The 20,212-nt window shown below is 47.1% G+C and overlaps 7 protein-coding genes; 3 read left to right on the top strand and 4 right to left on the bottom strand.

Annotated features, from left to right (window-relative positions):
- Nucleotides 1–470: 470 nt before the first annotated feature.
- On the top strand, nucleotides 471–2,180 carry FFUJ_03733 (uncharacterized protein; the record flags this gene model as incomplete). XM_023573061.1 has 6 exons in its annotated part: nucleotides 471–552; nucleotides 591–1,038; nucleotides 1,149–1,180; nucleotides 1,235–1,340; nucleotides 1,458–1,530; nucleotides 1,596–2,180. The coding sequence occupies 6 exons, from the start codon at nucleotides 471–473 to the stop codon at nucleotides 2,178–2,180; spliced, it is 1,326 nt and encodes a 441-aa protein (XP_023427078.1).
- Nucleotides 2,181–2,220: 40 nt separating this feature from the next.
- FFUJ_03734 (uncharacterized protein) lies at nucleotides 2,221–3,312 on the bottom strand (the record flags this gene model as incomplete). XM_023573060.1 has 3 exons in its annotated part: nucleotides 2,221–2,496; nucleotides 2,553–3,091; nucleotides 3,147–3,312. The coding sequence occupies 3 exons, from the start codon at nucleotides 3,310–3,312 to the stop codon at nucleotides 2,221–2,223; spliced, it is 981 nt and encodes a 326-aa protein (XP_023427077.1).
- A 3,815-nt stretch (nucleotides 3,313–7,127) lies between these two features.
- FFUJ_03735 (uncharacterized protein) lies at nucleotides 7,128–7,649 on the top strand (the record flags this gene model as incomplete). XM_023573059.1 has 2 exons in its annotated part: nucleotides 7,128–7,407; nucleotides 7,465–7,649. The coding sequence occupies 2 exons, from the start codon at nucleotides 7,128–7,130 to the stop codon at nucleotides 7,647–7,649; spliced, it is 465 nt and encodes a 154-aa protein (XP_023427076.1).
- A 2,398-nt stretch (nucleotides 7,650–10,047) lies between these two features.
- Nucleotides 10,048–11,271, top strand: FFUJ_03736 (related to choline monooxygenase; the record flags this gene model as incomplete). XM_023573058.1 has 2 exons in its annotated part: nucleotides 10,048–10,829; nucleotides 10,881–11,271. 2 exons carry the CDS (start codon nucleotides 10,048–10,050, stop codon nucleotides 11,269–11,271), a joined length of 1,173 nt encoding a protein of 390 aa, XP_023427075.1.
- Nucleotides 11,272–11,666: 395 nt separating this feature from the next.
- FFUJ_03737 (uncharacterized protein) lies at nucleotides 11,667–12,416 on the bottom strand (the record flags this gene model as incomplete). The annotated part of the gene is made up of 1 exon (XM_023573057.1): nucleotides 11,667–12,416. The coding sequence occupies one exon, from the start codon at nucleotides 12,414–12,416 to the stop codon at nucleotides 11,667–11,669; it is 750 nt and encodes a 249-aa protein (XP_023427074.1).
- A 1,145-nt stretch (nucleotides 12,417–13,561) lies between these two features.
- On the bottom strand, nucleotides 13,562–17,898 carry FFUJ_03738 (uncharacterized protein; the record flags this gene model as incomplete). XM_023573056.1 has 11 exons in its annotated part: nucleotides 13,562–13,998; nucleotides 14,067–14,175; nucleotides 14,228–14,478; nucleotides 14,574–14,666; nucleotides 15,162–15,467; nucleotides 15,591–16,001; nucleotides 16,063–16,166; nucleotides 16,348–16,566; nucleotides 16,622–16,932; nucleotides 16,986–17,662; nucleotides 17,871–17,898. The coding sequence occupies 11 exons, from the start codon at nucleotides 17,896–17,898 to the stop codon at nucleotides 13,562–13,564; spliced, it is 2,946 nt and encodes a 981-aa protein (XP_023427073.1).
- A 173-nt stretch (nucleotides 17,899–18,071) lies between these two features.
- FFUJ_03739 (uncharacterized protein) lies at nucleotides 18,072–18,849 on the bottom strand (the record flags this gene model as incomplete). XM_023573055.1 has 3 exons in its annotated part: nucleotides 18,072–18,229; nucleotides 18,283–18,438; nucleotides 18,492–18,849. The coding sequence occupies 3 exons, from the start codon at nucleotides 18,847–18,849 to the stop codon at nucleotides 18,072–18,074; spliced, it is 672 nt and encodes a 223-aa protein (XP_023427072.1).
- Nucleotides 18,850–20,212: the final 1,363 nt, after the last annotated feature.

Raw genomic sequence — 20,212 nt, 5'->3', positions numbered from 1 at the left:
ATCGTGGTATCTATGTGTCAAGTCACATTTCACTCAAGAAGTCGGTGTACGCCAGAACACCAAGAACCGTTAAATTCTGCAGAGTAGCGCAATCGAGGCCTTTGAGAGCCTCTACTAGCTGCATGAACTGCCCGATACGACATTTCAACTCTACTAAAATTACCACATTTAACCTAGTTCAAGCCTCACCATTCCTGTGACAAAGGACTATTGGATGTGTCAGGCCATTTACTAGCACTTAGCGACTTCCTAAGCTGGGATAGCTCCATTTTAAAAGCCCAGAACAGAATCAGACCTTAACGACAATTGAACTATTGAAGAGGGCTTACTCGATTGCAGCTGAAACACAAGAAACGATGAAGATGTAAAGTCTGAGCACAAGTATACCTCAAGACCGTGCCAGTCATGCAATCTTATACCAAGTCATCTTGCGAAACGTTTAATATTTTTGGAGTCTCTGTTGGGCAAAGATGGTCTCATTAAAGAAAGCGCTGGCGCTGCTGTTTATCTGTGCAGCAAGTGCATTACCCGCTATCACCGAGAGGTACAGTGGTAACTCAAACGGAGGGATATCTGACTTAATGGTCAAGAAGAGAAGGTCAATGGATCCGCGTTCTGCTCTACCTACACCCAAAGCACCATCACATCCACTGTGACTCCAGATAGCACCAAGACGGTATTCGTTACAAAGAGTACCAAGACCACTATAGCCGCCGTCACTACAGTCAGAACCACCGTAACCGTTGTGAACCTATCTACCAAAATAGCCACAGTTTCGACTGTCATAACAAGAACGAGTACCGCTTTTATCACGGATTATCAGACAGCCACAAGTAGTTTCATCAGCACGGCTACCCCAAGCGATACATATACCCTGCAGAGGGTCGGAACAATTACGCAGCAAGTAACTCAGACTACCACTAAAGCGGCTGCTACAACCGTCACCACGGTTGTTGATACAGCTATTACAACCGTTGTTCCAGCAAGCGTTGTTTACACTGGCGGTACAACCACTGTTTCTACCATCCTTTATACTACGTGAGTACCTTCCATGAACTCTGTCGTGGGGATATATACTAAAACCAACTCTTTCTGGGCCACGTAAGCCTCAGGAGTTCCTGTCGAAAGCGACGACTAACTTGGTGTAGTGCAGCAGCATCTGTGGTAGTCATCCCTGAAGGTACGTTCTCTTAGTGTCCGTTTCATCTCTGAGCTCCTACTGACATACCCTTAGCCGAAGTTCATTGCGGTGTTGTTGGTAGTTCAGGATCTACACCTGTGGACATAAGAGGCGTCTCAATTAGCTTCGGCGAGTGTAAGGAAATCCGCAACAGCTATCGGTACTTTGGGCTCAGCAGTACAAGATGCTCGTACTATATCTCCCATTTCCGAGTACACCGATATCTAGAGCTTAGTGAATAGCCTTTTGTAGACATTCTAGCTGACCATCTATCTAGTGAGGATACGGTTGCGGTAGACACATCTTCTGGTACAACACTCTATGATCTAGGGTGTACTTCTGCCACTCCTGTAAGTGTACCATATATCTTGCAAAGACCACACGCATATTACTAACTTCATCCAAGCCTGAATAGCGCCGAAAGAGAGCAGTACAGGCTGTATCAGTGCCTAGTTATTTGCCCAACAAGTCACCGAGTGCCGTCAGCAGTGCTTGCTCATGCCTAATTACGAAGCCCGCTGCAGCCGTCACTACAAAAGTCACAGCCAAATCTTCCGAGACAGTCATTACTGCTCAGACCCGAGACGTGACTTCGACGGTTACCAACCGCCTAAGTACCGTTATCACAGATAAGAAGACTAGCACTTCCGTTCTGTCCACCACTACTACGATCACTAGCTCTCAGATCGTGGCTCAGACAAATCATCAGGCTGCTACCACTACTCAAGTGAAGACTTACATTGTTACCAACTTCGATCATCTTGTTTATGTGTACAAGACACAATTTATTACATCTACCAACTTCAACACAGTTACTACCACTAGCACTAGGACCGTGCCAAACACTCGCTACAACACCGTTGTTGTTACTAGCACGCAGCCTACGACGGTCACTAAGGATGTTTACACGACTTCGCGGACGGTTCTTTCCACGCGTACTTTATTCACAGGAGGGTCAACTATCACCAGCGGAACAACTACTATATATGGCACTATCTGAAGGTTTCGAAGAGCTTCTTGTTCACTTCGCTATGGGTTGTCTAAAGCTTTCCTGGAGTCTGGGGATTAGGCTTTCCAAGAGGTATAACAGAACAAATCTGTACGCAAGAAGCAAGTAGTTTTCCATCTTCATTGAGGATCTCGATGTTCATATCAAACCGCCCACCGTGTAATCTCTTCATCGTGGTTCGAGTGAGGAGCCAGTCCTGTGAAGTAACTTCAGACCGGAACATAATGCTCATAGCGGTGGTGGGCATACCCCAGCTGCTGGCGGCCTCCATCCCATTCTCGTCATAGTTGAGGAAGATGGGAGGAACCTGTAGTGGAAAGTATGTTAGCGTTGGTCACAGAACAATCGGCATGTAGTGGTTACCAAGTCCGCCAGTACTGGCAAGTGCTCTAAGCCGAACTTTTTATCATTGTCCAGTTTCACCCACTGATATCTGGTGTTCTGGCCTCCGAACTTTTTGCTCCACAGTGGCGCGTTGTCGCCCTTGGGTGTGTACGTCCTTATCGTCGACGCAGGGGGGTTCATATAATAGTAGCCTGCATCTGACCACCGAGTACAATCCTTCATTCGATCGGGCAATGGCCAAACTGACGGTTGCATATTGATTACCTGACCGTTGTCTTTCAATGTACCAAGCCTTACTATGGCAATAGTGCAGACCTTATCTTCATAGGCTTCCAACGACTTGAGCCTGGCTTCAACAGTCGAAGTTCGCTTACCAATGCTCAGAGTTTCAAGGGCAATCTCGAATTGACCCTGAGGTAATGGTTCGAGGTACTCCACGGATATGTTCAGAGGTTCCATGTTCTCGAGGCTTCCGTGCTTGTCATGGTGATATTGCCGCGCTGTCATCATCAGAACTGTGGCGCAATACCCACCATGGGCTGCAAGTCGCCGACCACCTACAAATTGATCATTAATTCCATGTTATGGATTCATGTACTCTGAATGACGCACCCTTGCCGCACCAGTCTGGTGGGACGCTACCACTGTATTTATGTCCATCAGAGTCTGCTACAGGGCTTGTTTTAATTGCATCGGGCAATGGAATTCTAGGGAATTTGTAAGGCCTCCACGCTGGAGTAACCTCTTCGTGGGAATTGGGCAGATGCGAGTTCGACATGACTGCAGCGTTGGAGTGTCAAGTGACCGGAAAGAATTATACTGTTCGAAGATCTCGCCTCGGCCTTCCTCTCACGCAATAGCCTGGTGCGAGAATGAATATAGAACATGATTGAAGGGGCGAATTTATGATGGCGTGCGGTATTTATATGAATCGCCTTGGCAGCAATCAGTTAAACCCCGGCAGAGAAATAGGTTTTGAGAGTTCCGACTCTTCCGCTGGTTTAAGTGCGGTGCGTCGAACTCAGCATTAACTTAAAATATGCCGAATGCGACTCTGTGATAACACGGTGGTTAGCAAATACAGTTTTATGATTAGTGAGATTTAAATATGTGCTTAGTAATCACGGACTATCAAATAAAGCCGGCGCGCTTGTTGCTGTTTTGATTTTAGGAAGCAGGCTCACCCGCTAAGGCTAAGACCGTTGCACCAGATACTGGGGATTATTAGTAGTGATGCTTTTATCAAGGTCTGATGACAAGGGCAGTGACCATAGTCGGTTGCTCAATACATCTGGAGACCGTATCAGCGCAGGTGTACCAAAGCGAATGAATGCATTCAAGTTTTCCTCCTCGGAGGTGAGGAGCCGAGCACATCGCTTGGCAACATGGTGGACATGGCAATATCGCTGGTGAAGCTTTGCTTCTTTGGAAGATAAAGAAGATATCATTGCCGAGATTAAAGACCAGTCTGAGGGTATTCCAGGATATGGCAGCAGGTTACTCCAGCTATGTTCGTTCTAGCAACAGCAACTCTGATAGAATTTCGTTGACCTGCATACAGTCATTTTCTCTGATTAACGCCGGTAAATGCAGGAGGAAGACAGGAAGAAATAAAACGCAGGTCCCTGCTGGTAGTCTATGAATTACTCCTGGGTAGGCTCTGAGACACATGTTACAATTGATACTTACCTCTACAGCATCATCTTGGTCTTTATTGGGCACTCTGTTCCAGCTGCCTTGGGTTCATTGAAGCCTCATGGTCGGCTGTAAGAGCATGGAGGCACAGAAGACGAATGTTTCAAGTGTTGAAAAGCCAATGCTTCTACTAACCTCGATATGTCTCTCAGTCTCTGTTGATTCAATAATGAAAAACTGGCCTCCTTTGATCAAGTCACCAATGCTACAGTTGTGGAATCTGCCCTCGCAAGTCTGCACGCGTCAACCAGAAGCCAACATTATCAGATAGATACCTCCAGAAGTTGGGAAGAATGACTTGATCTTCTGCTGGTGAGGAATAGATTCCTTACAATATAAGGCTTAGATTGGTCAGTCCTAACGGCGGTAGTTGGATGAGTCTAAAGATACTATGGCGCTAGAGCCTAGAGGAGACATATTGCAGTATTGTTGATCCCGTCCTAACAGAAAATTAATGTTGGGCCGCCTTCTGCCAGCCTCCAGACCGAAATAGTCCGTAAGTTCGGTTCGCCAACCTTATCCAAGGATTCAAGTCTCAAAGGCCTTGCCAGACATATTGGCGCAGATGAGAGCCAACTAGATGGGATAGTTGAGTAATTCAATAAGAGTGCCTCGAATGGCTTTGGCTGGTATTCTCAACGCCGTCTCAATTCTTATGATCAAGCTTTTAGCAATGCGAGCAAAAGGCGCATCCCAAGTAGGGCACTATCGAGCAAGAGCATTCCTATACAGCAGACGTCATTATACCCCAGCGATACTGGGACCATAATCAGTCTCGTCACTGATGAACCTGCGAGGATGGTGGAGAAACAATGTCAATATATCGAAAGGTTTGTACGCGACAGATAAAACAGTAGTTTTGGAACCAGGTATCCTGGATTTCGGGGTGCCATTGACCTAGGATGACCTTTTGCTATATCGATGCCTCAGATATGACCCGCTGAAGTTTGTTTTTCGTGTCAAGGTCGATGACAGATGGGGAATCAGGGGTCCCTCTACTCCTCAAAGTTAGCGTCTGTATCTGAAGATAACTCACTAGAGGTGTTTGAAGTGAATGTAATTGGCAGTGGCAAAGATGCTCAATGCGATCAGCGGTCGCGCAATTCCCTGCACCATCACCGCTTTATAACCAACTCTTATGCGCGAATCCACTCACTACCTCGTTGGAATTGCCTTGTTCTGTATTGGTGTATATGTTACTCCGTACATGGTAGCAAAACTCCTGGTACAATTTGTCATTTTCTAAAAAAGTATTGCATTGGCTTTTAAGCTTAATAAAAGCTCAGCTGGATAATCTCGCGTCTTACTATGCCGATCAGATGATTGGTTGCATTCTGTGCGGTAATTTTGAATAATCAGTGAGGCTTTATTGACTCAGCTGGCGAGTCATCAACACAGTCAATCAACAAAATCCAGAATCTGAATGCAGATAATTGTGAGGTATTTTCCCAGCGCAAATCTGGTACAATTAGGTGAATGAGGCTATCGACGCAGTCAGCTGACCATGCATGCACTTAAAGATCCTCAGCCACGCAGGAATCGCCCATAAAGGCCCTCGTTGGCTAAAAATACAATTAAAAGTTAGTGGTGTGATGTAACGATGCACCCAAGAGACTACACACGGGGATCAGTTGTTAGGCTCGGAAGTCGGTCAATCACTTTCTTTTCTCTCAATTCTAGAACGAGCAGGTTACCCTAACGGTGAAAGTCAATTACAATACGAACTACGGATGCAACACGAACCATGGACTCAAAACCACGCCCCCAGTCTAGAAGAGCGTCATGGTCACGTTGAACTTGTGAAAATTACCCTATAGTTGCAGCTCGTGCGCGAGATTCCGAGCACTGATTATGGTTCCACCGTCGGCTTTAAATTACGGCAAGTTTTTCAGTGTCTGCCGGACCCGACGGTAGAGCCCAGCCTCCCCCGCCTCGGCGTCCACGAATGACGTCCAGACCCGCTCGAGCTGCCACTTTTTCAAGATTTGGTACCCGTAGTCCCGTAATGGGCTTGGCTCGGCATGGCAATTCTGTTGAGCTTTCTGGCCCATTTATCGTCTGGTTCCTTCTGGAAATGAGTCCATAGTAAATGCATAGACAAGATGAGTCCGTGTTCTTACAGCGCTGGCACGTTTGAGCGGTCAATCTTACTCATACTGATAATGCGGTGAGACCGTGAGGCTGCCTGTTTATTAGACCTGTTCACCAGAGATGCACAATGGCGTCACTGTCCTCTCTGTGCATGCAGTACACGGCTGAGGCTGGGCTTAATCCACCGATCTAGCTAGTCACAGAGTCAGGCACAAATGACATACCCGCCGTCCTTGTGAACCATGCTGTGACCATTACGTCGAAATGTCCGATCGCACCGCTCAACAAAGAAGCATAATCCCAATCCAGGACTAGCGGGGCGGACGATGCACGGGTAGGGCCATGATCATCCCCTGGCTCATCTAATAATAACCCACCCGCCCTGTGAATACGAGCTAAGCATAATTCTTAATGCAAAAACCCATGCGATAATAACATGACGCACAGAGCAGTCGGATGTTTCGGCATGCAGTCCACTGCAGAGCTGGGCTGGATTTTCCTTGCATTTGCTGATCTTGACGACCCCGCAGAAATATCACGAGGCCAGAGTTTCTCCGGACAAGACGATGGATCATACTTCGTATAGGTGATATTAGGGCGCAGCTAGTGCACAGTACTTCGTATCCTATTCGAGAAGCCCAGAGGTCAGATCCCAATTCTCACATAATATAAAGGCATATATTTACCCAGCTTCGATTCACTTTTATCATCTCATCTCATCTCATCTCATCTAATCATTCACTCTCAATCTTCTACATCACAACCCCTCACATCAAAATTTTCCATACCCAACTCTAAACCGTCATCATGAAGTTCGCTGCTTTCACCGCCCTCGCCGCCGTCTTCGGCTCTGCTGCTGCTGCCAACAAGGCCAACGTCATCAACGACTGCACCAACACCATCTACGTCCAGTCTTTCCCCTACGGCGGCGGTGCTCCCGGCCCCTTGACCACTGTCAAGCCCGGCCAGCGATTCTCTGAGGATCTCCGTGCCTCTGGTTCTACCATCAAGATTGCCACCACCCGAACTCTCACCAAGCCTCTCTTCTTCGGCTACTCTTCCGAGTCTCAGCCCAACAACGTTTACTGTATGTTTTCCCTGCTGCCTTGTTTTATGACAAACATCAACTAACATTTCGATTCAGACGAGTTCAGCACTGAGTACGGCAACCCCTTTGCTGACAAGCACAACATCTTGAGCCCTGGTGAGGGTTGCGAGAAGTTCGACTGCAAGGCCAACGATGCCAAGTGCTACAGCACCCCCAGCATGAAGAAGGTCTACGGCTGCCCTAGCCCCGTCAACCTGTACGCCAAGGTCTGCGCCAAGTAAATTGGTAGCCTTGTCATCAGCTTTGCTTCCAGTGGCATTTGATAAGACCAGATCAACGGCTGACGTCCTGGTTTCATGGATCAACTCACTGGGTTAATACTTCTTCGTTACATACATTATCAAGCGGCCTCGGAGTCCTTTAGATAGAGTTCTTCCTTTAATTCGGAAGACTAATACATACCATTATCTTCAATCAGTCTTCCCTTTGCTTGTACTTCCATCGTCATTCACTGTTATTCACGTAGCCATGATATACCAGTGATACTTACTCGACTGCTTTATAGTCAGTTATATCGAATATAAGCCATAACGCCTCTTTGTGGCATGACGTCTATGTTGTAAGAGAAATTAATGAGTGCCCCGAGTTTCGTTACACAGGATTGCTTGCGCCTCCAAGTTAGTCACAACACGAGCATCTGGATTGTCTGACTTAGCTGACACTCCACCCCCTTAGCCCTGGTAAAGTGTTGAAATCGTTTGCTGCACTTCAAGCGCTAAGATGTAATTTCAGGACTTCAGTTGGAGGCAGTTCCTGACGAGAAGAGAGAGAGATAGAAGCTGCTGCATTGCGACTAGAAAAAGACAAGTGTAAACTGCCGGTGTTAACAAGGAACGCTTTCAAGATATTACATAAGACTGTGCTCTCTGGGATCGAGTATGTATAAACTTAATGCTAAACCACTCCTGTAATCGACCATACTGCCTGCAACCGAACCCATAGAGCGGTGTATGGGGTCCTCGCTATAGTTGGATATTCTGGTTCATCGTGCGTTCAGATTGCAGAGTCCTGCTAATAGAAAAAAACGACTGGGGGGTCTGTATATTGAACATGGTAATGAGTAGTTGTTGTACATCCCTATATCTAACAGGGAATCATGTAAATGTGGCCCGAGAGCAGAACTAACCCTCAGATCTGTGAGTTCAAGATGAATGTATTAAATTCCAGCTAGGTTATTACCCAATCATAGCTGTAGCTCCATATAAAGAAGACCTCGGTGTAATTGTGACATGAAACTCTTACGACATTTGATGTCATTAACATCAAATCATGACAACAAAAAGGGCAATAAACATCATACTGGCCTCATTTCGTATGGCTTGAACCATTATACGCTGTTATTGGCTAACATGGTAATATCTTAATTACAGCATCTCCAACCACGTTCAATTATGTCCCGTTACGAAATTTATCGATTACCTAGATTTTCACGATATCAACAAATCTTCAGTTTCTGTAAGATCAATTAGTGTTCACTGATATATAGTTATAAGCAATCTCCCTTTGGTGATGGTCGGACTTGGTAAATAACGAGACTCTGTGACTTTACCAATCACCTCGTAGGGTAATTAAGACATGTCCGATGTGTAACAAGATGGGATTTGCGAGCTGTCCACTGTAGCTGAAAGCTTATCGGGGCGCATTTTGGGTATTTATACCATTGCGGAGAATGGACTGGCCGATCTCGGGATCTTATCGCGCGACAAGGTGACTATATCAGTAGTCCATGTTAATAGAAGCAGACCAACGGCAGATGCTCGTTTTTTTATCCCTCAACGTCAAAAACATATTCCTCATGCAGGCGAACCCGTGTTTGGAAAGATGCAACGGCGGTATCAAGCAATTGGGCCGTCATGAAAGTCACCTGGTGCCCTCTGAGCTGTCAGTCGCCGGCAAGCTACCGTTTATTGGCATAGCGGCCGGTGATACTCCGGGAAGCGACGCATATTTATGTAACATTAAAATTCTAGAAAAGGTCCAGAACACCAAAAACACCACGTTCCGTTATCTAGAAGCAATTGAAATGCCGTGCCACGCGCACGTTGAGCTCAGAGATAGATAGCAGAGCACTCCCCGCAGCCGGCTGCGATTTACCGATGCCGAACAAGGACCAAAACATCGGGGCACGGACACAAAAGTCCGGTATCTCTGAGCGAAATGCGGAGGTCGAAAGATGCGGGGTGCGATAACCTAGAACACGATAGGAAATTGTAATACAAGTACCGCGGATGGCTTCAGCCAGCTGATGCGTCACTACGACCTTGCTTCGATACAAGAGGGGAATGTGACCCGGGTTTGACGGCGTGGAACCGTTCAAGCGCGGAAGAAACTCCATGGTCCACTTGATCTGCGCCCAATCCCGTCATTGGCATTTGTCGCTGGGACTAGAGGAAATGTCCTTATCACCGATCACATGACCGGGTGCCTAGCGGGATGACCGTTTATCTTGCAATCATTCTATCATTGTTTGGGCCCAAAGTGGCGTTGACCATGGGAACAGAATGTAGGCCGGGTCTAGATCAATGACACGCGTAGTAAATATATAGATTGACATGTCCCCCTCAGCAGTAGATCGGTAAACATCCATCACTCCAAGGTACTCTGACCTCCAGCAACAACATGTTGACTCTCGGTACACTCATCTTCTTCGCCATAGCGGCTGCCATCGCCCTCGTCGTGAGGACACTATCTAAACCACAAAAGGAAAACCTTATCTCAAGAGCCATCCCCGCCGCTGCACCCCTCACTCAACCCCTCCCCTCAACATGGTACAAGTCAGACGACATCTACGAACTTGAGCGAAGAGCCATCTTCTCAAAGAAATGGATCCTGCTCACTCACAAGATGCGCTTCGACCAGACTGGAGCCTGGGTTCGATACGCCGAAGCTGGTTTCGACTTCTTCCTCATCCGAAATGCAGAAGGTACCATCAGGGGCTTTCACAACATCTGCCGTCACCGTGCTTTTCCCGTCGTTGTCAAGGATAATGGCCAGAACAACGTCTTGTCATGCAAGTATCACGGCTGGTCTTATGGTATGAACGGCCAGCTTGCCAAGGCTCCTCTGTATCAGGATCTTCCTGGTTTTGATCGCTCCAAGAACGGTCTCTTCCCTCTTCACACTCACGTTGATGCCAAGGGCTTTATCTGGGTCAACATGGACGCCAAGGCCGTGCCTGAGAACCCATGGAGCGAGGACCTCAGCCAATCAGCGAACCATGGATCTTTCAACTTTGACGATTACAAGTTTGATCATGTCAAGCAAGACACTAGCAGCTTCAACTGGAAGACATTGGCCGACAAGTCTTGCACTGGTAGCAACATTGATAACTTTGAGAACGCCGCTGAGAAGAAAACGGTTGCCAACGACTTCTTCTTCCCCAACGCTTCCATGACCATCTCGTAAGTTTCCCTGTCAAACAGAGTGTAACGAGCAATAACTAACCATTCCAGTCCTCACTTCTTCTTCCTCTTGCGATGTGTCCCTACATCAGCCACCAAGTCTCAACTACAATATGAAGTCTACCGCCACAAGAGCGCCAGCGAATCAGACTTCAAGAAGGTCGAGGAGATTCTCCAGCAAACAGCCAGCGAGCAAGAAGCCCCCGCCGAGAAGAACCTCCGCGCCGGTGTCCTCGTTGACCAGACCCCTCTCCAGTTCCAGAACCAAGTGTATCAACTAGTCGAGCACCACCGCAAGCTCGAAGGTGTTGCTGGCCGAGAGATTCGACCCGCGCAGCAAATTCTGGATAAGTCTGCTACCAAGACTGAGCAGGATGAGAGCCTATACTCTTCTTGCTCTGGTCTCTCGTGTGGTAAAATAGCCAAGGACCTTGCTTGGTAATCGAAGAGTTTGTAAAATAGATTCGGCGCATAGATGGGGTGGTTTTTGCATATTAGGTTACAGACGGTATAGAGGGAAGATCTATATGGATGACGTCTCGTAATTGGGTTCTTAGTTTAATAGCATAGTTATGATGATAATGCATAACTCATTTGATGTCCAGTCTCACTGAAAAATTAACTTATGTTGAAATCCTGAAGGAATATATAAGTGGCATCTGTATCCTCTTTTGAAAGCAGTCCTCCTGGTTGATGCAAACAGCACTAACTTCACATGACCGAAGTCGTGAGCTAGACTGTTGGTTGCAATTAGACTCATCACTGAGAACTTGATCACTGCATAGGATAAGTTTAGCATTGCCTCTGCCGCCCCTAGGTTCGGCCGGTGAATACTATCTATGTAGTCTGTTCGAGTACAAATCCCTTGCAGGCCCAGCACGCAACAACGAGATCCTTCTTCTCCGTCAGAATCTCTCCCGAAAACTCCAGCTTATCATCTTTCTCAACAGCAACGATAGTTCCATACTCATCAGCCCACTCTACTAACTTGGCCGAGTTCTCCTGTACCGTCAAGAGAAGCTTCTTCTTCCAATCATCAGAGTCACGGTATCCACGCTTATGCATGAGGGCCTGCATCTTATCCTCTTCCACCTTGGTCAAGGCGCGCTTGATAGGAATCATGTGCTGGAATTTACACGACCGGCCAGACTTTTCCATCACAATGCTTCCCTGGATAGTACCTCTCTTTTGGCCCCTGATGACAATGAGTGGCGTAGGACCAAGACCAGCGGCGAAGCTGAAAGGTATGTTCATTTTTTCTCCGGAGTAGAGTGTCAAGTCATCATCGTATCTGATGAAAGCGTCATTTCCTGAAGCCTCACTAAGACGACGAACTTCACTGGGTAGAAGGCGGCAGATTTGTATCTGCCATGGATTACCGGCTTGAGTATTGCGATTGGAGATGTGATAAGTCGGGGTAGCCGGGCTGGTTTCTGTTTCGTAGACGTAGCGGCCCTGGATGCTGAATGATTGCTTGCTGGGAGAAATGGGTGCCTGAGAAAAGAGAGGCGTTTCTAGTCGGAGTGATAATGCATTGCGGGGAGCCTCGCCGGAAGAACTCGATCCAACAAGACTGGTTTGACTCATTTTGTAAGAATCTGTTTAATGGAAAATAACTGAATGTGATATAGATAGATGAGTAACTGGAATTGACTTTGCTGAACAGATGTTGATGTTTTATAGGAAGTAGCAAACCTAGGGTTATACATGTTTAAGTCTTGCACTGTAACCAGGCGGCGGAAATATCTTAACCATGCTCACTCGAGCCACTGAACAAACAGCTATCCGCTTCGGGCAGGACGAGTACTCTAGCTCGAGAAATGCCTCAAGCTGACAGCAGTCGCACAGGTTTCAGAACACCATGCGCCATTAAACAAGAAAACGCGATTGGCCAGCGCGGATGCGACGGCAATAGAATCATCCTTCGTGAACCTCACATCTACAGAAACGTCACCTCGTGTAGTCCAGACTGTAGTTGCCAAGACCTCGCTTACGTTCTCGGGACCGAGAAGTAGTCGAATGCGATAAATAAGACGGCATCAGGTCATTGGTGGATGGGATGTCTTGGGGGCTTATGACCCGATTTTTAATATCTTAGTCGAATAACAATGGCCCAAAGGTAGAAAAGCAGGTGCGTCAGCCCTACAAGCATTGTTTATTAGACTTATAACCCTAAAGTAGTCTATCCCCCAGAATGGAGATAGCCTTCTTCTAGAAGAATATTCGTGGAGTAAGAAGTCTAGTGGCGGTATTATACCCGAGTGCATATTGGAATTTAGTTGCTGTTGCGCATCAGGAGCCCGTAAAGGGTTGAACTCTTCCCCATCTTACGCCGGCGACAAATACTTAGCAAGTCACGATGGTGGACATTCCAACATCCAGCCACTTTCCACTAGCATATACTTTGACGACCTCGTGGCTCGTCGAGATAGACAAAAATCAATGCCATGATGACCTGCCCCAAAGAGAAAATAACTAAATAAGTTGAGAAAAATGAAACACGACGCAAAAGGTACGCAATGTTGTTCAAAGGTGTTGATCTGCCCAAACCCTTCGAGCCCGCAAGAGGTTCATGTGGCGCTGAGTATGTTATGCTAAGACGAGTAGAAGATCTAGAACGTGCCAATTCTACATCTATATGAACTCCCCTGGCAATAAGAGGAAGTACTGCTGAATCATCCTTCAAAGTGGTATATAAAAACACCATCAACTCGCTTGAAGCAAGTCTAAAACTAACTATTACTTCGCTTAAAGCGCGAGAAGAAGCCCTTCTTCTTCTTCTCCTTCTCATCTTTCTCGTCCTCGTGCCTCTCCATCTCCCTTTCGGTGTCTAGTTGATTCGTATTCTGGTTCATGACATCCTGTGCCAGATTGACTGTATCCGATCTGCCCGGGTGCATCGGCTCCTGTATTCCCGCCTCTGCTCCAGGTTCTCCTCCCTGCTCAATCTGGTGCTGTTGCTGATCCTCCGGTTTCTCTTGGCCATCGAAGAGATCCTTGATTTTGCCTGGTCCAAAAACTCTCTCGTAAACAGCCAGGGTAGTGCCGAACTCTTTATTCACACCAACCTTAATGGCGTCGAGGAGCTGGAGGACGTACGTCTGGCAATTGTTGGTTATGAGGTTGTAGGTAGGCTGCCTCTCTCTGATACTGTGGATGACTGATTCGCCTATCGTCGCAGTATCAGCATGTCATCCCCCAAGACCTGGATGGTGTCAACCATAGACTTGTACTCACCAGCTCGCCTTAAGGCGTCATCATTGAAGCGCGTCTCTCCAACCGGAAACGTCCGCCACTCGTCTCGCTCGATCTTTGCATTCGTGTAAATGACATCAAAGTTCTCATCCTGTTTCGCATGAGCTCCCGTCTCGTCCTGCGCGACTGATGATCAAACTCACCATCCATAGTTGATGAGCATAGTCACCAACGAGAACAGCCCAGTGCTGCGTCGGATCAGGATACTTGTTGATCTTCTCCGTGATCATCTTGCCCAGTCCTGTCTCTTCCGCAAACCACTTTCCGGCGAATCCGCCGACAGGATGCCATCCAACCTCGACAGGACGACGAGGTCCATCGACAACAGGTTCAGTGACTGGGACGACATTGGGCTGGCTGCCGAGACCCACTGCATGCTTCAATGCTATTTCACCTTTATTCAAATTCTTTTTCCTACAAGAGAAAACGTCAGCGGTCGAACTAGGGTCTAGCGGGAAGGATCGTGTAGCAGATCGAGGTGCTGCTGACGCATAAATGACGCATACAGAAAGTCTCCCACTATATCCCTCTTGCGCTCTTTCTCCTTCTCCTTCTCCCTCTCTTCGTCCGAGCCGCCCATAACTCCGGAATTGGTTAGTCAATTGCAAGCGAGAGTGAAGAATTGCCAAGACACTCAGGCTTTCATGAGTTTTGAGCATATAGATAAGCAGAATTTGTGAGGCCTCGCGCGTCAGCAAAACCTGATTCACGTGAGGCAGTGCATTCACTTGGCGGCTCTCCAATGGCAGCAAATTTCCGATACAGCCAATCACAGATGCAGAGCTGAACCAATAGCTCAGTAATTTTAGACCTTGGCTGTTGGTCACATAGCGTTGATAGGCCAGTCTAAAATGGGTCGCGCTAGAGCTGAGAATTGATGTCTCTGAAGAATTGACTGTCTGTTATAAAAATAGTTATTCACAAACTGTAGATAAAATCGTTACTGCAAATTGTGGAGGATCCGGCTGAATACAATGCATGTAGTGCAGAAAATCGTGGATCATTTGACTCGTTGAGATCTAGTGCAGTCTCTCAAGAAATCCTCAACCGCGTCCCAGTCGTTCGATTTAAGCTCACCAATATCGATGCACTGAGATGTTGCGACTGACAGAAGATCTTCCAATTCCTTCTCGCTGCTTACAAGATTCACTGCGAACCCAAAGCGACCAGCTTTGCCAGCGCGACTAGCCTGACGAGTGTAACGGTAAGCGTCGGCATCCGGGACATCGTAGTTGATAACCATGGAGCTAGAGGGAAGACTAAGGCCCCGGGTCTTGCAGTCCGTTGTAATGAGAACTTGGGCTTGCCCAGTCACGAACTTCTCCAATAGACTTTGCATCCCGCCATCGTCAGTTGTATCGAACAGGTTCGTCACGGCGTGGCCTTGATTTGTGAGTACATGATGTATGTCTTGCGCAGAAGCCCTCCTCTGTAAGACACTGGGTCAATTATACGTCGTGAGAAATAGATCTGGGCCACTTACTTGAACAAATATGACCAGCCTACTTATCGTCACAACACCAGGGAGTTTGCAAATGATATCCAGCTTCTCCCGCTCCCCACCGCATCTGAATAACAGATGAGCGATCTTGTTGGTACTAAGCTCGATCGCCTTCAGCTCGTGGTTCTCCCAAGTATTGGACTTGAGCATATTATATATATACCCCGAGGTCGATGTTGATTGATCGGAAAAGAGTAGAAATTGGATAGTTTGTGGCGACGCTCTGGCGACTGACATGCATTGCTGCCCTAATCCTTGACAATCCACAAGATAATCGACGTCGTCAATAATAAGGAACCTCACCTGAGATGTTTCGACGTGGCGACGACGAATACAGCTCAAAAGACTACCAGGTGTAGCAATAATCACATTTGCCTCAACCTTTGCAGTTGGCTTGCTTGCCTCAGTGATAGTCTCTGTAACAAGACTCTCGCAGAATCTGCCTATCTCTTTGAAGTACTTTTCCGTCTGGCGTACCAGTGAGGGAGTTGGTAATATTACTAACGCCTGGGGCTGAGTGGTCGAAAGGTAGTCTATGCGCGACAGGAGAGCGATCGCTAGTGCTGTAGTTCTGCCAGATCCTGGAGGGTAACTGACGAGCACGTTCCGGGGAGGATATAGTGTGAAGGCAGTAAGTACTGCCTCTTGTACATTTGTGGGCATTTGATGATTGAGATACCGGATACCTTGTAAAACAGGCTCCGGTCTTGCGGGACAGGGCGTCAGAAGCCTTCAATGGCGGAGACGTGGGGAGTAACTCACACAACGAGCAACTCAAAGGGAATCTGGGAATAAAGCTTGTCTTGGGCCAGTGACTCTATTACCTCAGTTTCCGCGATGAGAAGTTCTTGCACGGATGATCCGGTAATACTTGGTACGTCCTTGTTAGCAGAGTGGTCTAACGCCGTTTGCAAAGAGTCTTGAACATTTAGTTCGTCGTCTTGGAGTTGGCTCTCTTTACTCGGTGTCATTACCAGCTGCCTACAGCCATTACTCAGCTAATAGTTCAGCTGTAACATCAAATACCAAAACTTACTCTGTCTCATTGGTCGTGCTCAATGCGACACGTCGGATGTCCTCCAATATGTCATGATGCATGTCCTGGCTATATTCTGAAGTGCGGGGCGTCTGAACGCCAGACGTATCAGGGTAGTAAGCACCATGGGACTCGGGCTTCACGATCGCCAATTGGTAGATACGCTTGATGTTTTCAACCACGAGTTTCAAGTTGTGTTGGTCTTTATCAGAGTTGCCAAACTTGCAGAGCCCTCTGTGGTTGGCGTCTAGCTCGACAATCTTCCATACGTCTCCAGGCAATCCAAGAATAACGGACTTGCGAGAGACCATCTGAGATAAGCACATGTGAGCATATACCATGAGATTGAGCTCAGGTAACCTACAGTATCGGATGATCCCCAAAAGGAGACAGTATTATACTGAAGCGCCTGATGCCTCCATGATTCGAGCTCGGAAAAGATGCTTCCAGCCTGCAACGACTCAATCAAACCAGATCTGGCCTCATGACCTACTTCTCTGGCGATTGCCGTGCCTATATCACCAAGTTTCTGAGTATTGGGCTCATGCGGTGTTCCAAAAAATACTATGCCAGTGGTATTATCTTTAATGGCACTATATCCTGGGTTTCTGTGGGCATTGATCAGGGCTTGCTGGATCAAAAACCCCCCAATGCTGTGACCAAGTAGCAAAATTGGTCTCTCGGGACAATCTCTTCTCTCAATGTTGATGACTTCGAGGAGATTATCCGCCTTGCTCCGAAATTCGTCGAGGCCTCGACCATATGCCGCAGTCGTGTTGTACTGATATAAGAAGATTCGACAATCAGAAATATGATCTGGAAGATCTTTCTGCAGCCAGAGACGGCCCTTTTGACCCGACTGAGTTCTCCACGTGTCGAAGGCGTGTTTCTTCTCACCTTTCGCTGGCGGGCCAAGGCCATGGACGGCGATGATGCTGGCAGAGTTAGTGTGACCAATACTGCCCGGCTCATTACTTACTCTATCCTCGGGGAGGCATGACCCGAAGCTGACTTCGGGTCCGGATGCAGCTGGTGGAGTGGCTATATGCTAACATGTCAGCGATGGAGCGTCCCCTCAGGAAAGGGCCGTACCATTATGCAGGTTGAGGAATCAAAGGGCTAAATGAAGTTTTGAATGCTATCACACACCATTTCAAGATCTAGCAAAGAAGCTGAGTGATTTGTTTGCTCGGTTCGTGTTGCGTAAGCGCCAGCCTTGTGCGGCTGATTTTGCAGGAAATGCACCAACCAATTGTTCTATTGGAAGAAAAAGCCATGCATACTTACATAACGACTACTCGCCAATTATTTCACTTTTTCTCAGAAGCCAGCGCTTATTCTTACATAAATGAAGCTATTACTAATTATTGGCGCTAAGATGCTTTGTCACATATACGGGATATGGTAACTGTTAAGAGGTATTTATAGATCACATATAATACTAAGACACTTAAAATGTATACGATGGGATGTTAACATCACTGATAACCCAGGTCTTGCCACCGTCGCTAGTAGTCATCTCGCCGCCAGTAACGCCCTCGCCCTTTCCAAAGGTCTGGATGTAGTTGGGGTCCGCAGTATCAAGGATGATCTTGGTGTCAACCCACTCTGAAGTGTTCTGTTAGTATGAAGTCATATTTGGGTTGCTTCTTACGACTTACGGTGAGCACCAATGGTTCCGCAATCCGAGGCGCCGCACTCCACAGAACTGCCAAAGCCCATGGCTTCGTGGCCCTTGGAGGTGGAGAGGGTAGAGACTTGCTTGCCGTTAATGGAGACATACTGGACGTACTCCTGAGCGGAAGCATCATACTTGTCTGTGGCAGGCAGTCAGTTCAGTCATTATAGTTCGGCGTCAAGTGCTTCTTACAGTGCATAGTAACACGATCACCCTTCTTGGCAGGAGTCTGGTGCTCGTCCTGAACGGGCAGTTGAGAGTTATCTCCAGTCTTGGTGAGAGTGTAAGCAAAGATGCTCCACTCATCGGACTGCCAGTTATCTGCAATCGACTGAATCAAGTCACCCTTGTCGGTGCCCATTCCAACCCAAAGGGAGGCAACACCAGTAGAACCCTGGGGAACGTCGGGAAGGACAAGAGTTGAAGTGGCCTCCCGGATCCAGGAGCCAGAGCCAACGGGACCAGTGCTAAAGGCAGGGCCCATAGCGGCTTTGGCAGTGGCGACGGCGATGGCCGCGAGGACGGAGAGGATCTGGTTGGAAGAAGGCATATTGAGAGTTTGTTATTTGTCTGATTAGATCAATTGGTGATTAGTTTGCTTGGCATCTCGACATCTTTATATGTCAATGCAAAAGATGAAATAGCAAACAAATGTCTATTGTCATTGGCGGACAAATGCCCGAAGATCGACGCCCAGTTCGTTGATCAATGCACGTTCGATGGTTGGTGGAGATAATATCCGAAACAAACTAGACTACCATGACTTGTTGTTTCGGAGTGGACCAGAATAGGCGAACGGGAATAGCTCGGTGCGCGGATAGAAACAAAAGCGATTCGCTCCCCCTATATAATACGAACAAATTCCAACTGTCCGAGACGACTAGCATTGAAGTGCACGGGAATGAAGTGGTTGTATCGCATAGAAGTGACTAATTACGGACAAGGACACCCCTTCTTATTATGTCCACAACGGCGCACAATGCTCGAAGTGTAGAGGACTTCTGCCCCCTGAGGACGATAAATTTTAGTGTAGCCACCTCTGGAGAGCATTCCGGTCTGGTAATGGGGTTACCAGAAAGTCTAAGAAATGATGTTTTTTTAGACATGGGGAATTTATCACAGACTGGCAGAAGTCTGGTTTTGAAAAGTCCTATCATTTGATGCGATGTACCTTGTAAAGAGGATATCAATAGCTGTAGCGAGGTAAGGCATGTGATATAAGCATGAGCTCTTAAGTCTCGCAACTTAGAATAGTACTCTTAATAGCACACTAAAGAAACATACCTGCTGGCCATACAATAGCTCTATCACTTAAGTAGCACTTATCTAATTCCATGTTTCAACGCAGGAAAAATGGCTAGCATCATTGTAAGGCAAGGGGGAGTCTTTCCAGATGGCTAGAAGGTTTAACCTCGAGACTGGCCAGATGGCTATAAATACTTACAGTTCCTTGATTATTCTTTATCTTACAACTTCCAGATCAGATTTTCCGGTGTTAGACGTACAATATACTCTCCTGGTCAACAACAACTTCTATTTCCACCCTAATCCTTTTGATAGCCTGGAGTCAATTCTCAATGCGGCTTTAGTAATATGCCTGGTAATTATCTCACTAACCTGAATAAGGCTCCCATTACCACGTAGCCAAGTGAGCTTATATAGAACATTTACCAGAATACGCAATAGCCTAAAGCCTCTTTTGGCCCCTCAAACTTAGTACGGGAAACTTCAAGTAAGAATAAAGACAGCGTCAGCGGTTATCCGCAAAATAACTAGCCCGACGACCAACCTCTTGACCTCAAGAGCGTTGATTGATTGACTTGTACCAGCCACCGAACCAACCACTGCCAGCTGTTTAAGCTTAATCCTTGTTTAAACACAGCACAGAGCAATGGTTAGATCACATGAATGAC

Source organism: Fusarium fujikuroi, chromosome FFUJ_chr02, assembly GCF_900079805.1.
Source record: "Fusarium fujikuroi IMI 58289 draft genome, chromosome FFUJ_chr02".
Classification (NCBI taxonomy): Eukaryota; Fungi; Ascomycota; class Sordariomycetes; order Hypocreales; family Nectriaceae; genus Fusarium; species Fusarium fujikuroi.
Note: the sequence above shows the minus strand (reverse complement) of the source record. Positions and strands in the feature narration are given on the sequence as shown.